The 20,423-nt window shown below is 35.0% G+C and overlaps 1 protein-coding gene across 2 annotated transcripts in view; it reads right to left on the reverse strand.

Annotated features, from left to right (window-relative positions):
- Positions 1–20,423, reverse strand: part of Hcfc2 (host cell factor C2) — a 42,101-nt gene that overhangs the window by 19,331 nt on the left and 2,347 nt on the right. For both annotated transcript variants that reach the window (XM_077799323.1, XM_077799324.1), the window contains exons 3-9: positions 19,722–19,882; positions 13,300–13,508; positions 12,001–12,085; positions 10,090–10,196; positions 9,791–9,979; positions 4,867–5,034; positions 3,796–3,848 (exon numbers count right to left, since the gene is read on the reverse strand). In XM_077799323.1, the coding sequence (XP_077655449.1) occupies positions 3,796–3,848; positions 4,867–5,034; positions 9,791–9,979; positions 10,090–10,196; positions 12,001–12,085; positions 13,300–13,508; positions 19,722–19,882 (972 nt within the window). The remainder of the gene's footprint in view (positions 1–3,795; positions 3,849–4,866; positions 5,035–9,790; positions 9,980–10,089; positions 10,197–12,000; positions 12,086–13,299; positions 13,509–19,721; positions 19,883–20,423) is intronic.

Raw genomic sequence — 20,423 nt, forward strand, 5'->3', positions numbered from 1 at the left:
CATGAGTTCCTAGATTCAAGCAATCCTCCTGCCTTAACCTACAGTGAAGGTGGGGCTTTGGGCATGTGCCACCATACCCAGCTTAAAATCAACATTTTAAATTCTCTATCCAATTTTTAAATATATTCAACCACCTTTTTAATTTCTAAAAGTCTGATCTTATTCTTCATTTCTATTATAAGCCTTTATTCTTGCTTCAAAAATGTAATGCCTTCCCTAATCTCTTTTCAAGAGTTATGCCTTTTTAAAAGATTTGGAGTTTTATTCTGGTAGTTAGTATTACAAATAAATACTTCTGTAACAAGGGAAAGAAAATGAAAACTATTGAGTTTAACAGTCTGTTCAATTTTTTTTTAACAAAGGTCAGCATGTAGATTAAAGATTTGATGACTCCTGAAAGTAAAATCTGTTCTATGGAAACTTCAAGCAAATGAATTATTCTTAATGACTGAGTTTTCCATATAAAAAAATTAACACATATCAGCATTTTTACCATTAAGCATTTTAGATAGGAATCTTCCTAATGAAACTGTCTTTGCCTTCTTAAATACACTATAATGAACACATTTAAACTTTTTCAGTAATTACATAACAATACCTATTGGTCTACTAAACCATAAAAGAGACCTGGCTTTGTTCAAATACACCAGTATTGCTGCTCTATTTCAGTAATGGTTTTTGTTATACCTTTATTATCAATGCTTATAATTTCTTAAGATTCTAAGATCCCAGTCTAGGGCTATACCTCAGTGGTAGAGCACTTGCCTAGCATGTGTGAGGCACTGGGTTTGAGTCTCAGCACTACATATAAATAAATAAAATAAAGGTCCATTGGCAACTAGAAGAAAAATATATTAAAGAATAATAAAAGATTCTTAAGATCCCTAGAATTGCCCTTAACTGGTGGTGATGGTGCATTCTTAATAAATGATGAGGGTAACAACAATAATTGTACCAGGCATTGTGTTTTTTATTTATAAACTCTGTATTTCACTTAATTGTCACAAAAATTTTGTAAATTGAATAATGTACTCTGTTGTATAAAGAAAACTGAAACTCACAGACTTTATGTAATCTGAGATCTACAGTCAGGAAACCAAGAAGTAGCACAGCTAGAATTTATTTAATTCCAAAGTCTCTGTTATGGTGTCTCTAATACGCTCTTTACTTAAAATTCAAACAGTCTAACTACAATTATGTAAAATAAAATATCATAAGAGTTTTGGTTAAATCTGATAGATTAAATACATTTATTTCAGTATATTCCTCCAAAAACTCAATTCAAATACTTAGAAATGAAATATAAAAGTATAAATACATAAGGAATAAGAGTATGGTAAGGGAGACGATTGTAGGTAAGATATAAAGTAGAAAAAGCTAGACACTAAGAGCCTAAAGGGAAAAAGTCATTAAGATGCAAACCTGTGCTGCAGGACCCAGGAAGGTATCAGGTCTAAAAAGGCAGAAGTTAGAAGCAAGCCAGGGAAGGAACCCTGGAGGCCTGTCACAAGGCAGCCTGTGCGCATAGTGCTGAAGACCAGCTAGGCTGTCTCTGCATACTAAGCCAGAAGAATTCCTCTCTCCCATTCTAACTGAAGAGGGGAAGTAAGCAGGCAGGTTGATATGTGAGGCTCTAGTGTCCCTCAAATAAGGGTGGTGGTGACCCTTTAAGCAGACATGCTAAAAATGGGAATTAAGAGTAAATTCACCTGTAGAACAGAGAGACCTACTGCCCCATTCCTTTACTTCGCTCCTAAAATACTGATGTTCAGACTTAGAACCCCCAGGCAAGAAGCTAGAGAATATTTGTGAATTCCCACCCAATTACCCTTAGTAGCAGACCTTATTAAGGTCTAATAATCAATAAGCATGCATAGAGTCTCCAATCTATTCTTTCAGCCCTCACTTGGAACATAAGAGGACAGCCAAATTCACAGACCATTTAATGACAACCTCTAATGAAAGCCTAAATTTTAAAAATATAAGGAAACTGAGGGCTGGGGCTATAGCTCAGTTGGTAGAGTGCTTGCCTCCAATATTCAAGGCCCTGGGTTTAATCCCCAACATCAAAAAAAAAAAAAAAAGACACTTGAACAAAAAGAAATATTGCAGAGCAGAATAAAACTCCAAATCTTTTAAAAAGGCATAATTCTTGAAGAGATTAGGGAAGGCATTACATTTATGAAGCAAGAATAAAGTGCTTATAAAAGAAATAAAGACCAGGCTTTTAGAAATTAAAAATGAGGTTGAATATGTTTTAAAATTGGATAGAAAATTTAAAATATAAAATGAAAGTTTTCAGAAAGTAGAAAAAAAGATTAACAGTTAAAATTAGAGGACCAGTTCAGGAAGAAGCCCATTGTTCAACAGGAATTTTAACAAATTTTTAAAAATTAACAAAGCATTAGAGGAAAGAAATAATCAGCAATGAAAGCCTTGAGTTTCCATAACAGTGGGGCCCACTAAATGCACAGCATATCTCAAATGAAGACACATACCCTAAAGAATCATAGGTAACATTTCTGAAAACAGGATAAAATTAGGTCATATATTAAAGATTAGGAAGCCAGGTGATAATAGCAACAGTGAATGCTAAAAATGGGAAGGGGGCAGGGGATATGTCTTTAATTTTCTGAGAGAAGTTTCCAGTATAGAATTCTTTTTTTTTTTAGTATTTTTTAGTTGTCAATCGATGTTTATTTTATTTATTTATATATGGTGCTGAGAATTGAAACCCAGCACCTCACACACGCTAGGCAAGTGCTCTACCACTGAGCCACAATGCCAGCCCCTCCAGTATAGAATTCTATAGTCCAACTCAACTATCAGTAAAATGTGAAGAGAATAAAGAAATTTCTAGATGCACAAGATCTCACAATGTATACCTTTCATAAGTCATTACTCAAGAAACTACTGGAGAGAATACTGCAACAAAACAAGAGAAAACACCAGAAAAGAGGAACAAGATCAGGAAGCATGGATCCTAGCATAGGAAAAAGACACTATGATACTGATAATTATGATGGTGACATTCACAGGTAAGTTATAAAAGTGCTTTGAGTATTGTTCCTTTCTTATTCAATTGTTTTTCCTGGTGTTAACTGCCACACTTTATTTATTTTATTTCTTTATTTACTAATTATAAAGTGCTTCATGGAAGCTAATGAATAGCTTACCAAAATTCACTAGTATTTTGCAAATTGTTATCTATACCAGGAGACTCTCTTCATAGAAAATGATGTAGATATAGACATATTTGTTTACTTTTCTTCTTGCCTATCATTAATTCATACTCAAAATCACATACAGAGGTACTCAATTTAGCAACTGATATACTTTGGGGAAAAATATATAATAAAGAATATGTTTATGTACATATTTAAAGGATACCTCTAGAAATGTAGAATACATGTATTTATTATATATAGGAAAGTTCCAAAACAGATCTGTAAATATGAATAGTCTCTGATATATAATGAGGGTGACCTTCTCTTAGACAGGGATTCTTAATCCTTAATATCACAACAGTCTGTAAAGCTTTCTCTTTCCTTTTTTTGCAGTGTTAGGGGGTACAAGCAAGGGGATTCACATGCTAGGCAGGCACTCTATCAAGGAGCTACACCTCCAAGCTCTGAAGCTTTCTTTAAAAACAGAGCTGTCCAGGCATCTCAGAGATGATTCTGATGTGTACCAGGGTTGAGGATCCCTGTTCTAAAGTAATGCACTAAAAATCTTAATAAAAATTGGGACTTTAACAATAAACATTCAATTGCCATCATAAATGTGTTAACTTACACTGTTCGGAAGGATGCTATTACTGCCTTGTCTGTGAGGGTCCACTCTGCCTCCTGTGGGAATGACAAAGTTCAGACTGATATGCTCTTGATGAATATCAGTAAAACATATTATTAAAATATTCTTTAAAGTTATATATTAAAGATTTTTTAAATAGCACTCTCTCAAAATTTATCTGTTTTCTTAATAGTTTAACAGCTAACTGAAACTCTTTCTGGAAGACTGTGTAAAATAAAATTTGCTTTTACTTTCCAAGTGCCTAATTAAAAATACATTTAAAAAAGGTGAAACAGCCAGGCACGGTGGCGCATACCTGTAATCCCAATGACTTGGGAGGCTGAGACAGGAGGTTCATGAGTTCAAGGCTAGCCTCAGAACTTAGCAAGGCCATAAGCAACTTGGTAAGACCCTGATTCAAAGTAAAAAGGGCTGCAGATCTGGCTTAGTGATTCAATCCCCAGATTTAAAAAAAAAAAAAAAAAAAAAAAAGAAAAAGAAATATTTTTGAAAGCTAATCAAAAACATCTCCTGAACTCAAGAAACATCAATTTTTAAAGTGCATTAAAATTAACTGCAGGAAAAAAAAATCTATTCTGCACGTCTATCCATTCTGCTGCACATAATGGTACAACAGCTAAGTTAGTTTCAGACCTGAAACTCAATATATAAACTTACCATTGGATCATAAAAAAAATTGTTAATATCTTTATTTATTTTTATGTGGTGCTGAGGAGCAAACGCAGTGCCTCACTCGTGTGAGGCGGGCGCTCTACCACTGAACTATAGCTCCAGCCCTGGATCATAAAATTTCTTAAACCAAGCAATTAATTCTCTTGCAGTAGACTTTTTTGTATGTGTAGTGCTGGGGAGTGAACACTGAGGCACTTTACCACTGAGCTACATCCCTAGTCTTTTTAAAATTTTGAGACAGGGTCTCACTATATTGCTCTAAGTTGTGATCCTCCTGCCTCAGTCTCCTAGTCACCAGGATTATAAGGTGCACCACTGAGCCCAGCTGCAGTATACTTTTTAAAGTATACATGGTTTCTATAAGCATGACTTTCATTTTACCTGGCATATTTAATGCTGCTGAAGAATCTGACGGTGCAGCTTGGTAAGGCAAGTCTGTATTCAGCTGCAAAAGATAGCCTTCAACGGTAGGTACTTCATCCCACTTGACATGGAAAGAGTTGGTAGTAGCTTTGATCAACTGTACTTGTGATGGTGCTGGTGGTTTCTCTAAAGAATAATATTAATATTACACATTTTAGTTTCAAATTTAGTATCAATAGTTTGCCTTCAAAGTTTATGTGGACTGTAACTTGGAAAACAAAAACAAGGAACATACCATCTTTTTTAGCAAGAGAGAGAAAATTTACTCATATATACATAGCTATAGTAGATCAGATGAAAGTAGTCTGAGGTTCAGATTCTGTTTGTTTAATTTCTTTTTTTAATATTTATTTTTTACTTATAGGGTGACACATATCTTTATTTATGTGGTGCTGAGGATCAAACCCAGGGACTCACGCATGCGAGGCGAGTGCTCTATCTCTGAGCTACAATCCCAGCCCCAAGTTTAATTTCTTTTTTAAAAATATTTTTAGTTGTAGATGGACACAACACCTTTATTTTATTTACTTATTTTTATGTGGTGATGAGGATTGAACCTAGTGCCTCATACATTCGAGGTAAATACTCCATCACTGAGCTACAACCCTGGCCCTATTTGTTTAAGTTCTTATACAAATAAATCTACAGGGCTAGGGTTGTGGCTTGGTGGTAGAGTAATGAGGAAGTAAACTAAGAAAAGGGAAAATGTGGGATCCAGGAAACAGGGAATCCAGCACAGGTGTGAGGCAAAATATAACTCCAGTAAGATGATAAAGACTCTAGGATGATAGCTGTGCTGGATTTGTAGAGGGCAACCATCCCAGAGTAAGGCAGGAGAACTCTCTTCAGAATGCTGAATTTGAGGGGCTGGGGTTGTGGCTCAGTAGTAGAGCACTCACCAAGCATGTGTGAGGTGCTGGATTCAATCCTCAGAACCACATCAAAATAAATAAATAAAATAAAGGTATTGTGTCCAACTACAACTAAAAAGATAAATAAATAAGTTAAAATGATGAATCTGGTAGAATATCTGATGCATCTAACCATAATGAGAGAAGATTTAACAAATAACAGTACAGATTGAACTAGTGGTACATGCGTACAGATCTAACATGAACAAAACAGACAATTTGCTCCATGGCAAACAGAAAACCATACAAGGAAGATTCAACTATAAATAGTGTTTATACAGTTATAATGTAAATACTGAATACTCATCTAATGAAACTGTGGGGTAGTCATAGTGAAAGATAGGAGGTGGAAAAAGTATAGAAGAGAGGTGACGTATTGTGGGAAGAGATCCTTTAATTTTCATAGTAGAAAGTGGGTTTATTACACCAAAACTGGAAAACAAAGTAACAATATATGCATGCAACAGTAGAGATGTGGAAGTAAAGGATCTCATTAAACAGAGTTGAAAACAGATGCTTATAAAAACAAGAAAAAACAGGACTTATTTTTCATGAAAAGTCATATTACGGAGTTCTAGTACTCATTTAAATATGATCCAATGTATAAAGTTTAAAAGTGAAAAAGGCAAGATAAATATCTCCTACCTCCCCCAAAAAGTGATGATAATTTTCTCAGCAAATTATTCAGGCTAAAAACTTCACCCTTTATTCTTCTCTTTCTGTTACCTGCCACACCCAAATTCTGCCCTTATGGCAGTGGCCATGATTACTTTTAGAGGAAATATTGGTGTCTAAAATCTTTGATTAAAAAACTAGCCACTCAGATCCAATGGTTTATATACTTTTAAAGTCACAGATCCCTTAGAGAATATATTTAAAGTGATATATATTTCCTACAGAGTGAAATTCATCATGTACACATATTTTTTTATTATTTTTATTTTTAGTTATAGAGAGACTCAGTATCTTTATTTTGTTTATTTATTTTTATGTGGTGCTTAGGATGGAACCCAGTGCTTCACATGTGCAAAGCAAGCACTTTGCCACTGAGCCACAACCCCAGCCCCATGTACACATATTTTTATCCTTGGATTTTGGATACTAATTCCCAGTTTCAGAGACCACTCGGTATGTTGGAGTTTTCATATTTCTCTCCTACTTGTTAGGATGGGCTTCTTCTGTAGAAATTATTTAGTCTCTAGCTTTGTTTTCCACTTATTATTTTTTCAACTATCTTAATTTTAACATTAAACTGTTTTATATTACAAAAGTAGTACATGCTACCATAGAAAAGAGTGATAAGTCAGAAAACTGAACTCAAATCTCACCTCTCAAATAATACTTAAGTGTGTCAACTTGCTAATTTTTTATTTACACACTTAAAAAAACTGGAGTCCAGGTTGGGGCTGTGGCTTAGCAGTAAAGCGCTTGCCTAGTACTTGCAAGGTGCTGGGTTCAATCTTCAGCACCACATAAAAATAAATAAATAAAATACAGTTATTGTGTCCAACTACAACTAAAAAAAACTAAAAAAAAAAAAAAAAAAAACAACTGGGGCTGGGGTTGTGGCTCAGTGGTAGAGTGCTCGCCTAGCATATATGAGGCACTGGGTTCGATCCTCAGCACCACATAAATATAAAATAAAGATACTATGTCCACCAAAAAAAAAAAAAAAAAAACTGGAGACGCAGGTATGTTTTATAATTTTCTTTTCCTATAATACCACAAATTACAAAAATTCTAAATCTAATGTCTACACTAATCTGTAGATCTGTTTATTCCATCAATTGTTTGTTTGATATCATTTTAAACTTAGCCTGGTCTAAATTCAACACAGTTTTCTCCATTCAACACAATCTCAGCAAATTATTCAGGCTAAAAACTTCACCCTCAATTTTTCTTTCTGTTACCTGCCACACCCAATTTATCAGCCAGTTCTGTCAACAGAATCCAAAACATATCCTGAGCTTACCCATTCTTCCCCTTCTGCACTGTCTCCACTATAGCCTAAGACAGTTGTGATTCCTCCAAGAGCCCCCTAACTTGTCTCCCTGTATACACTTTTGCCCCCACAATTTATTTTTCACACAATTGCCAGTGTCCATTCCCAGGATACATCCAATCATATCACGTCTCCTTCAAACTTAAACGTATCTTACCATTGTATTTTTTTTTAATATTTATTTTTTAGTTCTCGGCGGACACAACATCTTTGTTGGTATGTGGTGCTGAGGATCGAACCCGGGCCGCACGCATGCCAGGCGAGCACGCTACCGCTTGAGCCACATCCCCAGCCCCACCATTGTATTTTTAAAACAATTTACAAGTACACAAGAGGCCATGGGTTCAATATCAGTTATCACAAAAATAAATAAATGAATCAGTAAGTGAATAAATAAACAATTTAAAATCTACTATGGCATTCAAGGACCTTCATGTTCTGTCCCATGGTGATCTCTAACTTCCATTATTACAATCTTCTCTTTGTTTAACTGGCTCAAATCTATTCCCAAATACGCCAAATCTTCCCATCTATGGGCTCTTGAATTTGCTCTTCACTCTTCCTGCAATAATTTCCCCAGATTTTTAGGTGGGTAGCTCCTCCTCACCATTTGGAACATATCCCATATATCATTTCTTCAGAGGCCTTTTCTGACTACTCACTCTGAAGCAGCTACCAGCCTCAATTCCCAGTACCTCTAAGCACTATCTCATGTCTCCACATGCTTACCAGAAATGGTACTTATTTTGTTCATTTGCTTGTCGTACTATTTGTTATCCCCCGCCCTCACACTCTTTCATAATGTAAATCTGTGCAAGTAGGGACATTACCAGTCTTGTTCACTGTTGTATTCTCAGCACTTAAAAAACAATTTTTGAATCACAGCTGTCAGTAAATATTTATTGAAAATGGATGTGAGTTTCACATTTAAAAAATTCTTGGTGCACTAACACTTTAAGAAAAACCCACTTTAATATGTGGTAATTTCAGATCTACAGAAAAGATATGAAGATAGTACAGTGTTGCCATCTACCTTTTCCCCAACATTTGCTAAAACTAAGAAATTTCCACTAATTAATACTATTTACTAAAATTCACACTACTCAGATTTCCTCGTTTTTCAATTAAGCCATTAAGTTCCAAGTTTTCAACTCTGTGACTATTTCAACAAAATTGACATAGGTGCCTTATGAAATAGGTTGGAAATCATAATCTAGAATTTATATATATAATTTTATTAATATTAATGTTAATTATAATTAGATCCTTTTATATAATTATGTTGCATCTTATAAACTATGTCTAAGTTTTTATACACACTCCACAAATCTGGGACAATAGGACAAAATGGTTTAATGTCTTTTGGCTTCTTGGATCCAATCCAGGACACCATGCTGCCTTTGGTCATCTTATCATTTCACACTCCTCCATTTGAGACTATTTCTTAGTCATGTTTTAATCGTTTTGAATCTTTTGAAGATTGCTGTACAAATATTCTGTAGAAAGTCTAGAACGTTCCTCCATTTGAGTTTATCTGACATTTTTCAAAGTTAGATTCAAGTAATAGATTTTTGGGAAGAGTACCACAATGATGAAGTACTTTCTTACCATGATTTCCAGGAGGGTAAATATGTCAGTATGACTTATCAATAGTGACATTAACCTTGATCACTTCAGTAAGGTGGTGCTTACAGGTTTCCCCATGAGACTACTGTTTTTTCCCTTTCCATACTCTATTCTTTAGAAAGAAATCTCTAAGTTCAAGCTACACTCAAGAAAAGAGCAATTAATATATATTCCTCTGCTGTGGGAAATATCTACACAAATTATTTCTCTCATTTTTTTAATTATAGGAAAGAGGCAGTGTCATTTAGATTAAGTCTTTTTTTTTAATTAAGTCTTAAAAGACAAAAATTATTTGAGTATTTACCTAAAGGATAGATTTTATTTGCTAAATACTCTTACCCACCAGTATCAAGATACCAAAGATCCTTGCAGCAAACTTGACTATTCAGTGCTTTTTTGTAGCCATCTCTTCCACTCCAAAAATATAATCGAGTGCCAATTGCTACGGCACAGTGTCCAGCTCTTGGTCTTGGTCTTGAATTTTTTTTATCTTCCTGAGAATCTGATACTAGAGTGGTCCACTCTGCTGTATCTAAAACCATAGGAATATCCATGACTGATCTATTATTCTTAAACATCAAAATTTCACAAATTCTTTTATTAATAAATCTTATTTCAATGAGTAAATCTTAAAAGACTCACCTAGATTTAGGTAAGAAAATGAACTGGTACATCTCCATTCACAATCATGAGGTGAAGTCTCAATATTTTCCCCCTTATGTGGAACCCATCCACCAAAAATGTACATTCTGAACAACAATCAAAAAAAAAAAAAAACCAGAAAACCAAGAACAGAAAGTAGGTGATTTAATTTCACTTGTTGGATTAGAATGTTAAAAATGAACATAAGATTTATTTGTTGACTCAGTTTCAGGACTGCTAAGCACAATATGTACATGCCTATAATCTCACCTACTTAGAGGCTCAGGCAGAAAGATTACAAGTTTGAGGCCAGCCTCACTAACTTGACAGATCCTCAGCAAATTAGCAAGACCCTCTCTAAAAACTGAAAAAAGAATAAGAAGGGGCTGGGGTTGTGGCTCAGTGGTAGAACGTCTGCCTCAGACACGTGAGGCACTGGGTTCAATTCTCAGAACCACATATAAATAAATGAATAAAATAAAGGTCCATCAACACTAAAAATAAAAATAAAAAAGAATAAAAAGGACCAGGTGTGTGGCTCAGAGGTAAAGTGACTCTGAGTTCAATCCCTAATACCAGAAAAAACAAAAAATAAATTTAAAACTATGTCCTCAGAGTCCTAGAGGTTCTTGAGAAAAGCCTCATGGCTGCTAAAGAAGATAAGTTCATCAGGTAGAGTTTATGGATCATGAGTCCTTATGCCGATCAGGGAAACTCCACATTTTTTGAATTTTATATGCTGGAATATATAATATTCCAATGGAAAACTGCATTGTACAAGATTATGTTTAACTGTGAAAATGATTCTGTTTGGCTCTGAAGCTTTTATTTATTTATTTATTTTTGTGGTATTGGGGATTGAGCCCAAGAGAGCTGTACTTCTGAGTCACATCCCCCATCCTTTTATTTAATCATTTTCATTATTTTTATTTTGAGACAGGGTTTAACTAAGTTGTCTACATTGGCCTCAAACTTGCGATTCTCCTACCTCAGCCTCCTGGGTCTCTAGGATTGCAGGCATGTGCATACTGGCTTTTTAAAAAAAAAAAAAAAAAAACACTTGTTAAATACTGAACTTCAGACTACTCAGATCTTACCAGCTTTTTCAATTAATCTATTAAGTCCCGAGTTTTCAATTCTGTGAATTAGTGAGATTCTAAATTACAACTAGGACTGTCCTGAAACATTACATTTAAGGTTAAAACCCCGTTCTAGTAAATACTTCATTAAGTTCTACTTAAATAGTACTCCTAACCATGGCCAGTGTTACATAAATAGGGATACTTGTACAGTTAATATTTTTCAAGTGCTCTGAATGTATAGGGCACTGTTCTAAGCATTTTTATGTATTAATACATTTAATCCTCACTAAAACTTTGTGAAGTTTTACTTTAATCTGCATTGTATTCTTGAGGAAACTGAGGTACAGATGAATTAAATTTTCTTGCCCCAGGTCACAAAGACAAGTATGAAACCTGAGGCTTGAATTTAGGCAATATAGTTACAAAGCCTGTATTCTAACCATAACTCCATATGTCCTTCCAAACACAACTATTGTATGTGCCTGAATACAAATCAAGCAGTGCTAAAAATATGTCAAAAGAAACAGTGGTATACCTATCTGGTATACCAAACCATCCACAAAAAAATCTATCAGTTGACAACATCCTGCCTTACACTCAGGTAGTGCCTACTCTGGATAAGGAGTTGTGAGAAAGATAAAGATGTATAAGAGGCAATATGAAAGAAAATGACAAAGACATATAAGAAGCAGTATGATAAGAAAATGATAAAGTATTTTAGCACAAACATCATTAAGTTCAGTAATCTATTTCCAAGAAACTAGGAGTATCACTTTTACATACATCTATTTTTTTTTTTTAAAGCAAAACAACACAAAAAAATCCTTACTTATTTCCTATAACACTGGCCGTGTGAAGGCTTCGTGGAAGTGGAACTGTCCCTTTAGTTTCTGGTTTTGACCATGACATAGTTTCTAAAAGTAAAAAAAAAAGGATATTGGCAACTTGATCTAATATAGCAAATTACCTGAACTTGTTTAATTTTTTTAAAATAGAACAAAGTAAGTACTTGTCAAAATGAAGTAAAAATGTTTCACAGCAGTTATATGAATTTCATCTTAAAATGAACATTTTCAGTTGACATAAATTGACAGACAGAAATCTATTTACACTTGAATGTTAGCATTTGTTATGGAGAAGGTGTACTTAGAGTATCAACCAATTCTGAAATAAGAACAATATTAGTGTTTTTAATGTTTCAAGTAAAAGTACATTGTGTGTACTTTATACATGTTGAAGGTAGTGTCACCCTGCGTACCTGTATGGCTTCTTCAGACGTGTTTTTGGGTTTTTTAAATATTTATTTTTTTAGTTATAGGTGGACACAATGTCTTTATTTTACTTTATGTGGTGCTGAGGATCAAACCCAGAGCCTCACGCATGCTAGGCAAGCGTCTACCTCTGAGCCACAACCCTCAGCCCCAGACAGTGGGTTTTAGCATTAGTATTAAATTCATATAGTAAACAGAAACCTCAGACCATTCATTCAACAAACATTTACTATAGTGTACTTTATAGTTAAAGGTGAGAGACACATTTGCCCTTTAGTCACTCATTCCTAGAGTCCCTTCAGAAAAAGCTACCTAAGGGTTTTTTAATGACTAATTGCTAATGCTACATTTCCTATTGATAAGGTAGCCTTATATAACTTTCAACTGGACACTTTTCAGTGTGAAATGGAGTACTACTGATAATTACACAGAACAGTAAGCATAAAGCTGGACCATACCAGGTAAAGCAGGACCATATCTGGTAAACCAGAACCTCTGGTGAAACTACTTACAGGGAACACAGAAGAGTTACTATCATATATCAAATTCATTTGTTTAGCCTAACTGATTGCATCACATCTGTGTCTGAGACTACAAGTACAGGCTATAATTAATGCAACTCAATAAATACTATAATCAAAAATATTTTCAAGGGCTGGGGTTGTGGCTCAGTGGTAGAGCACTTGCCTAGCACATGCGAGGCCCTGGGTTCGATCCTCAGCACCACATAAAAATAAATAAATAAGGATATTGTGTCCAACTAAAAAATAAATAAATATTTTTAAAAAACATTTTCAAGGTATTTGAAATTTGCCCTTATAATCATACCAATCTAGCCTGAGTCAAGTTAAGTTTACCTAAGTCAAGCTGCCACAGGTCATCCAGGCGAGCACCACACATTCCACCAAAAACATACATTTTAGGACTTCCAGAATCTTTTTTGCAATATATAACAGCTGTGTGGGATTCTCTTGGAGAAGGCACAATCCCTTTAGTGACTGGAATGCTCCATCCCACAACACCAGAACCATGCTGCAGCTCCAACTCATAGAAATCATTTAAATATCTGCATATCATGAAAAAAAAGAAAACATTCAGATAATACATGTCTTTTATCTGTTTTTTGCTTCTATTCATAAAGTATGTAAAAAAATTCATATTAGAAACAAAGCACAGAGGGGCTGAGGTTGTGGCTCAGTAGTGGAGCACTTGCCTAGCATGTGTGAGGCACTGGGTTTGATCCTTAACACCACATAAAAATAAGCGAGTAAGGGGCTGGGGATGTGGCTCAAGTGGTAGCGCGCTCGCCTGGCATGCGTGTGGCCCGGGTTCGATCCTCGGCACCACAAACAAAAAAGATGTTGTGTCCGCCAAGAACTAAGAAAACAAATATTAAAAAATTCAAAAAAAAATAAGCGAATAAAATAAAGGTATTTTATCTACCCACAACTAAAAAATAATAATAATAATAAAAAAGAGACAGAGCACAGAAAGAATGGTTGGACTCTCAAATAGGAAGGTTTAAATAGTTATTCCCCTGTTTGATGTCTTAAGTGGGATTGCTGAAGGACATGCCAAAGGTACTGTCCACTCTGTGTGACCTCTTCAGATGATGGTTTTTAGCATTAGTGTTAAATTCATAAAGCCACCAGAAACCCCAGACCATTCATTCAACATTTACCAAATACTACTATGTACCAGGTGCTCTTCCAGAGCTTAGCAGAGAACAGAAGAGAGCAAAAAAATCCCTGCCATCATTTAGCCAACAGTGAAGGTATCAGTGACAATGGTGGTAGCTTTAAAACACAAATCAAAATTCTCTGACACTCTTCCCATCAGGGGGTGGGGTCTATGACTCCTCCCTTTGATTCTCCACAGATCCATATAGCTTCACAAAATCATTGTTCTTGAACATGTAAAAAAGTCTAGCTACCAAAAAAAAAAAACCACCATCTGAAGAGGCCACCATAGGTACATGGGGTGACAGTACTTTCAGTATGTCCTTCAGCCATCTCAGTTGAGGTATCAGATATGGGAGTAACCATTCAAACCTTCCCACTTCAGAGCCCAGCCTTCTCTTTTGTGTCCTGTATGAATTTCTGACCCACAGAGTTCATGAGCATAATAAAATAGTTGTAATTCTGCAGCACTAAACGTTGGGCAGTTTATCACACAGTAATAGATAACCAGAACATATACTTCATACAATATTTGGGCAAATACCTATTAGACACCTCTCTCTCTGGATGTCAACATATGATAAACAAGGCATATACAAATGCTGCTTTGCAACTTTTCTCCCCACTGCAATGTCATAGCAATGTCCAAGTAGCTTCTTTACTTTAGACGCTGGCATTAAACTTATTTGTGTTATGGATGTTTTCAAAGTTTTCAGCAAAATGACTTTAGTAGGAATCTACTTCCTACCAAATTTTTACTTAAGAAATGAGGGCAAGGGGCTGGGATTATGGCTTGGCAATAGAGCACTCGCCTAGCAAGGCCTGGGATCGATCCTCAGCACTACATAAAAATAAATAAATAAAATCAAAGTACTGTATTCAGCGACGACTGAAAACAAACAAACAAAAAAAAAAGAATGAGGGCAAGGGTTGGAGCTGTGGTTCAGTGACAGAGCGCTTGCCTAGGACACGTGAGGCACTGGGTTCAATCCTTAGCACAATAAATAAATAAATAGATAGATAGATAGATAGATACATAGATAGATAAATAAACGCATTCTGTCCATCTATAACTTTCAAAATATTTTTTAAAAAAAGAAAGAGACCAAAAGAAAACATTTTAGGACATATAAAACTTCAAAGTTTAGCCATGTAATTGTTCTGGGAAAAAATGATTCAAAATGTTAACTAGGAAAAAGAAATTCAAGAAAGGCATAAGAGAAATGGTAGAGCAAAACACCAGTAAATTATGGTTATATTTTTTAATATTTATTTTTTAGTTGTAGGTGGACACAATACCTTTATTCTTTTTATTTATTTATTTATTTATTTATTTATTTATTTATTTATTTATGGTGCTGAAGATCAAACCCAGGGCCTCACAAGTACTAGGTGAGCACTCTACCACTGAGCCACATCCCCAGCCCGTTACATTTTTTTTTTTTTTTTTTTTTTGTGGTACCAGGGATTGAACTTTGGGACACTTGACCACTGAGCCACATCCCCAGCCCTATTTTCTATTTTTTATTTGGAGACAGGGTCTCACTGAGTTGCTTAGTGCCTCGCTTTTGCTGAAGCTGGCTTTAAACTCAAGATCCTCCTGCCTCAGTCTCCGGCTGGGACTACAGGCGTATGCCACTGCACCCAGATAAAGTGATATTCTTAATTGTCACTAAGAAAGATGTACTAAAAAAGGGCATAGTGGCACAATCTGTAATCCTAGCAACCTGGGCAGGAGGATCTCAAATTTGAGGCCAACCTGAGCATCTTAGCAAGACCCTGTCTCGAGATTTAAAAAAAAAAAAAAAAAAAAAAAGTAGGGGGGTGGGGATGTAGCTCAGTGATGAAGTACCCCTGGGTTCAATCCAAGTACTGGAAAAAAAAAATTACTAAAAAGCTAATTTCTTAACATCACTATAGTCCAGAATAGATTCAAGAATATATTGAACATACAGCAAAAGGTGATAGGCAAAAGAATGCTAATGGTAAGACAGCAATTTATTCCCAGAGGTGATAAGACATTTTCAGTTTAAAATGAGTGTTAATTTCTAAGCAACTGAGGGAAGCAAAGAATTAAGAAAAAAATTAAAAATGGTAAAACAAGTAAACAAGTAAAGCATACCACACAGAAAACATTTAATGAGACTTTTTTTTTTTTTTAGAAAGACCCACCATAAACTGTATGAAAAGAAAAAGGTCAAAGCCAGGTATAGTGGTACATGCCTGTAATCTCAGTGACTGGGGAGGCTAAGGCAGGAGGGCTGCAAGTTCGAAACCAGTCAGCAATTTAGTGAGACCTTGTCTCAAAATTTTAAAAAACTAAAAAGACCAGGAATGTAGCTCAGTGGTAAAGCATTCCTGGGTTCAATACCAAGTACCAAAAAAAAAAAAAAAAAAAGAAAGAAAGAAAGAAAAAGATCAAACTGGAAAAATGTTTTTTGTTTGTTTGTTTGTTTGTTTTTTAGACATCACAGGAAAAGGCTAAATTTTCTTTTTTTTAGTTTTTTAATTGCAGATGAACACAATACCTTTATTTTATTTATTTATCTTTACGTAGTGCTGAGGATGGAACCCAAAGCCTCGCACATGCTAGGCAAGTGCTCCACTGCTGAGTTACAACTCCCGCCCCTACCAAATTTTCTTAATATAGAAATACTGGGGCTGGGAATGTAGCTCAACAGTAGAGCACTTGCCTAGCAAGGGCGGGACCCGGGTTCAATCCTCAGCACCACATAAAAATAAAGGCATTGTATTGTGTCCATCTAGACCTAAAAAAAATATACAAATATTTAAAAAAAGAAATACTAAAAATGAAGATAATGACCAATCAATAACAGATATAGCACTCACTCCCCAAATAAAATAGGCAAAATCATTGAGAGTGTGTGTGTGTGTGTGTGTGTGTATGTGTGTGTGTGTATATATTTTTTTTAAATTAGCAATGTGAACTTGACAAGGTATGAAACAAATTCTGTAATATAATAAAAGGAGTCTTAACTAGGAATAAAAATGTGGCTCATATTTCAGAATTTAATAACAATTCAGCCAGGTCCGCTGGCGAACACATGTAATCTCAGCCAGTGGTCTGGGAGGCTGAGGCAGGAGGACTGCGAGTTCAAAGCCAGCCTCAGCAACAGCCAGGCACCAAGAAACTCAGTGGCATCCTGTCTCTAAATAAAATACGAAAAAAAAAAAAGGGCTGAGGATGTAGCTCAGTGGTAGAGTGCCCATGAGTTCAATCTCTGGTACCCCACTCCCCCAAAATAGATTTTTTTTAAATTTAAGAAAGGATTAGGGATGTATCTCAGTGGTAAAGCACCCCTAGGTTCAAACCACAGTACCAAAAGAAGCATAAAATATCCTCATTAAAGGCATATACCAGAAAACAATGCAATTAACGATAGAAAAGTAAATAAATTAATGACACAGAATAAAGTTTAAAGCAATAGTCAACAAACTTCCTCTGTACAGGGCTAGATAATAAATATTTTAGACTTTGTGGACCACAAAGTCTGTTGCAACTACTCAACTCTACTATTTTAACACAAAAGCAACCAAACATAATAAGCAAATGAATGGACATGGCTATCTTCCAATAAAACTTTAAAAAAAAAAAGTTTACTTTTTAGTTGGAGTTGGTCACAATACCTTTATTTTATTTATTTTTATGTGGTGCTGAGGATTGAACCAAGGGCCTCACAGGTGCTAGGCAAGAAAGAGCTCTACAGCTGAGCCACAACCCCAGCCCATCCAATAAAACTTCATAAATAAAAATAGGCCAGCAGGCAAACTTTGCCCACAAAGCACAGTCTGCAACTCCTGGTAGGAAGCCTAGAAATGAACCATTTATATAAAAATTAAGGCATTTTAAAATGGCTTATATAAGCTGGCTCGATGCATGCCTGTAATCTTAGTGGCTCAGAAGGCTGAGACAGGAGAATCACGAGTTCAAAGCCAGCCTCAGCAATGGCAAGGCGCTTAGCAACTCAGTGAGACCCTGTCTCTAAATAAAATACAAAATAGGGGTGGGGATGTGGCTCAGTGGTTGAGTGCCCCTGAATTCAATTTCCAGTACCAAAAAAAAAAAAAAAAAAGGCTTACGTAGTAAATAGTATTGGAAGAAATGGAAAGAAATCAATTAGGAAAAAGAGGGAAAAGCCTTACACTAATAACAAAAGTATATTCCAAATGTATTGATTTTTATTTTTAAATGTGGTGCTGGGGATGGAACCCAGGGCCTCACATATGCTAAGCCAGTGTTCCACCACTGAGCTATATCCCCAGTCAATGTTCTAAACACAAAAAACAAAACTGTGAATGTATTAGAAGAAATGAGAGAAAAACTATTTTTTTTATAATTTTGGAGAGGAAGAGTCTTTTTTTTTTTTAAATATATTTATTTTTTATTTTTCAGTTTTTGGCAGACACAACATCTTTGTTTGTATGTGGTGCTGAGGATCGAACCCGGGCCGCACGCGTGCCCAGGCGAGCGCGCTACCGCTTGAGCCACATCCCCAGCCCTGAGGAAGAGTCTTTTTAAAGAAGATACAAAATAAGAAAGCTGTAAAGGGGCTGGGGATATAGCTCAGTTGGTAGAGTGCTTGCCTCGCATGCACAAGGCTCTGGGTTCAATCCCCAACACCACCAAAGAAAAGAAAAAGCTTGTTTTAAATAGGCAAAGAGAAACCTAAAAAAATATTTGGAACATTAAGAAACAAACCAATACTTTCATATGTGTGTGTGTGTGTATCCTAAATCTCAATAAGAAAAAGAAAAACTGAAATCCATGAAAATGATTGAAAAGATTAATTCAGCAAGGTCACAGGATACAAAGTCAACATACAAAGCCAATTTTATTTCCATAAACTAGCAATAAACAAAAAATTTAAGAAATCAAACTCACAATATCAACAAAAAATTTTCTTAAATTAGGAATTTAACAAAATAAGAAAAAGCAGAGCTTGAGGCTGGGGATGTGGCTCAAGCGGTAGCGCACTCGCCTGGCATGCGTGCGGCCCGGGTTCGATCCTCAGCACCACATACAAACAAAGATGCTCTGTCCGCTGAATACTAAAAAATAAATATTAAAAAAAAAAATTCTCTAAAAAAAAAAGAGAAAAAGCAGAGCTTTTACACTAAAACTACAGAAAAAAGAGATAGTGATTACTTGTGTTTAGAAAAAGGAGGAAAAGTGTTTGCCAGAGTGAATCACTTTTAAGAATTTCTCCTATGAAATGTGGAAATGATTTTATAAGTCATATTTTTATCACTAAATTCCCAGAAAAATATAATTTTAAATAACCATCTGTTTCTTTTGGTTATCATTAATGAACTAGCAAACATACATTATAGATCAAGACACATAAATATATTAATACAAGTTATATTAATATAAATTTAGTAAGATAATTTCTGATTGAAAACAGATACACTCCAGAGACTAAGGAAAATACAAGTACATAAAAATTTGTTCATTGTTAGGTTTAAAAGTTAAAAAAAAAAAGTTAAGCTTTATCCCTTATAATAAAGATGGAAGAAATCAAATGATCCTCATCTAAATCATAAAATAAGCATTTGATCTAAAACAAGAGTCGGCATACCTGGGAACGTTATTGTTTGAATCTTCACTTTCATTTGCCAGACCACCAAACAAGTAGCATTTGTTACCATATAAAGAAAAACTATGTCCAAGCCGAGGACAAGGAGGTAAACCAGAAGAAGGGGGGTGGGGTTTCACTTTTTTCCATAACCATCGACTTGCCTGAAAAAGACCAAACACTCTGAGGTAAAATCAGGAAAGCATTCCTATTCCTACACTGTCAACAGTGCATCATACCAATATATTTTCAACCAAATGCCATCAGAAGTCTTCAATAAGCAATTTTTGAAACAAATGACAAATAACAAATAATTTCTATAATTAAAATATATGTAGAAATTCTAATTAATTTTTCTATATATAAGGATTTCCACAATGGTATACTAAGCTTATAAATAATAATAACATTAACAATACTAATGTTTTCCAACTTAAAAAATTTTTATTATGTATACCTTTAAGATTAAATGTAATTTTTTACTTATTTACTTATTTTCAAATATTAGGTAACCCATATATGCTAAGTATTTTAACATTTAAATTAACATAAAGCTCATTTCACAAACCAAACCTCCAAAATTATACTCTAGCTATAAAGCTTTCTTTGTCTCAAACTTTTTGAAATGGGTTGCTGGTAAATAAGCATAATTCATCTACATCTGCCAACTCGCAGATAACCTCAAAATAATGACCCTGGAAACAT

Source organism: Urocitellus parryii, chromosome 5 (assembly GCF_045843805.1).
Source record: "Urocitellus parryii isolate mUroPar1 chromosome 5, mUroPar1.hap1, whole genome shotgun sequence".
In the NCBI taxonomy this organism is placed as follows: domain Eukaryota; kingdom Metazoa; phylum Chordata; class Mammalia; order Rodentia; family Sciuridae; genus Urocitellus; species Urocitellus parryii.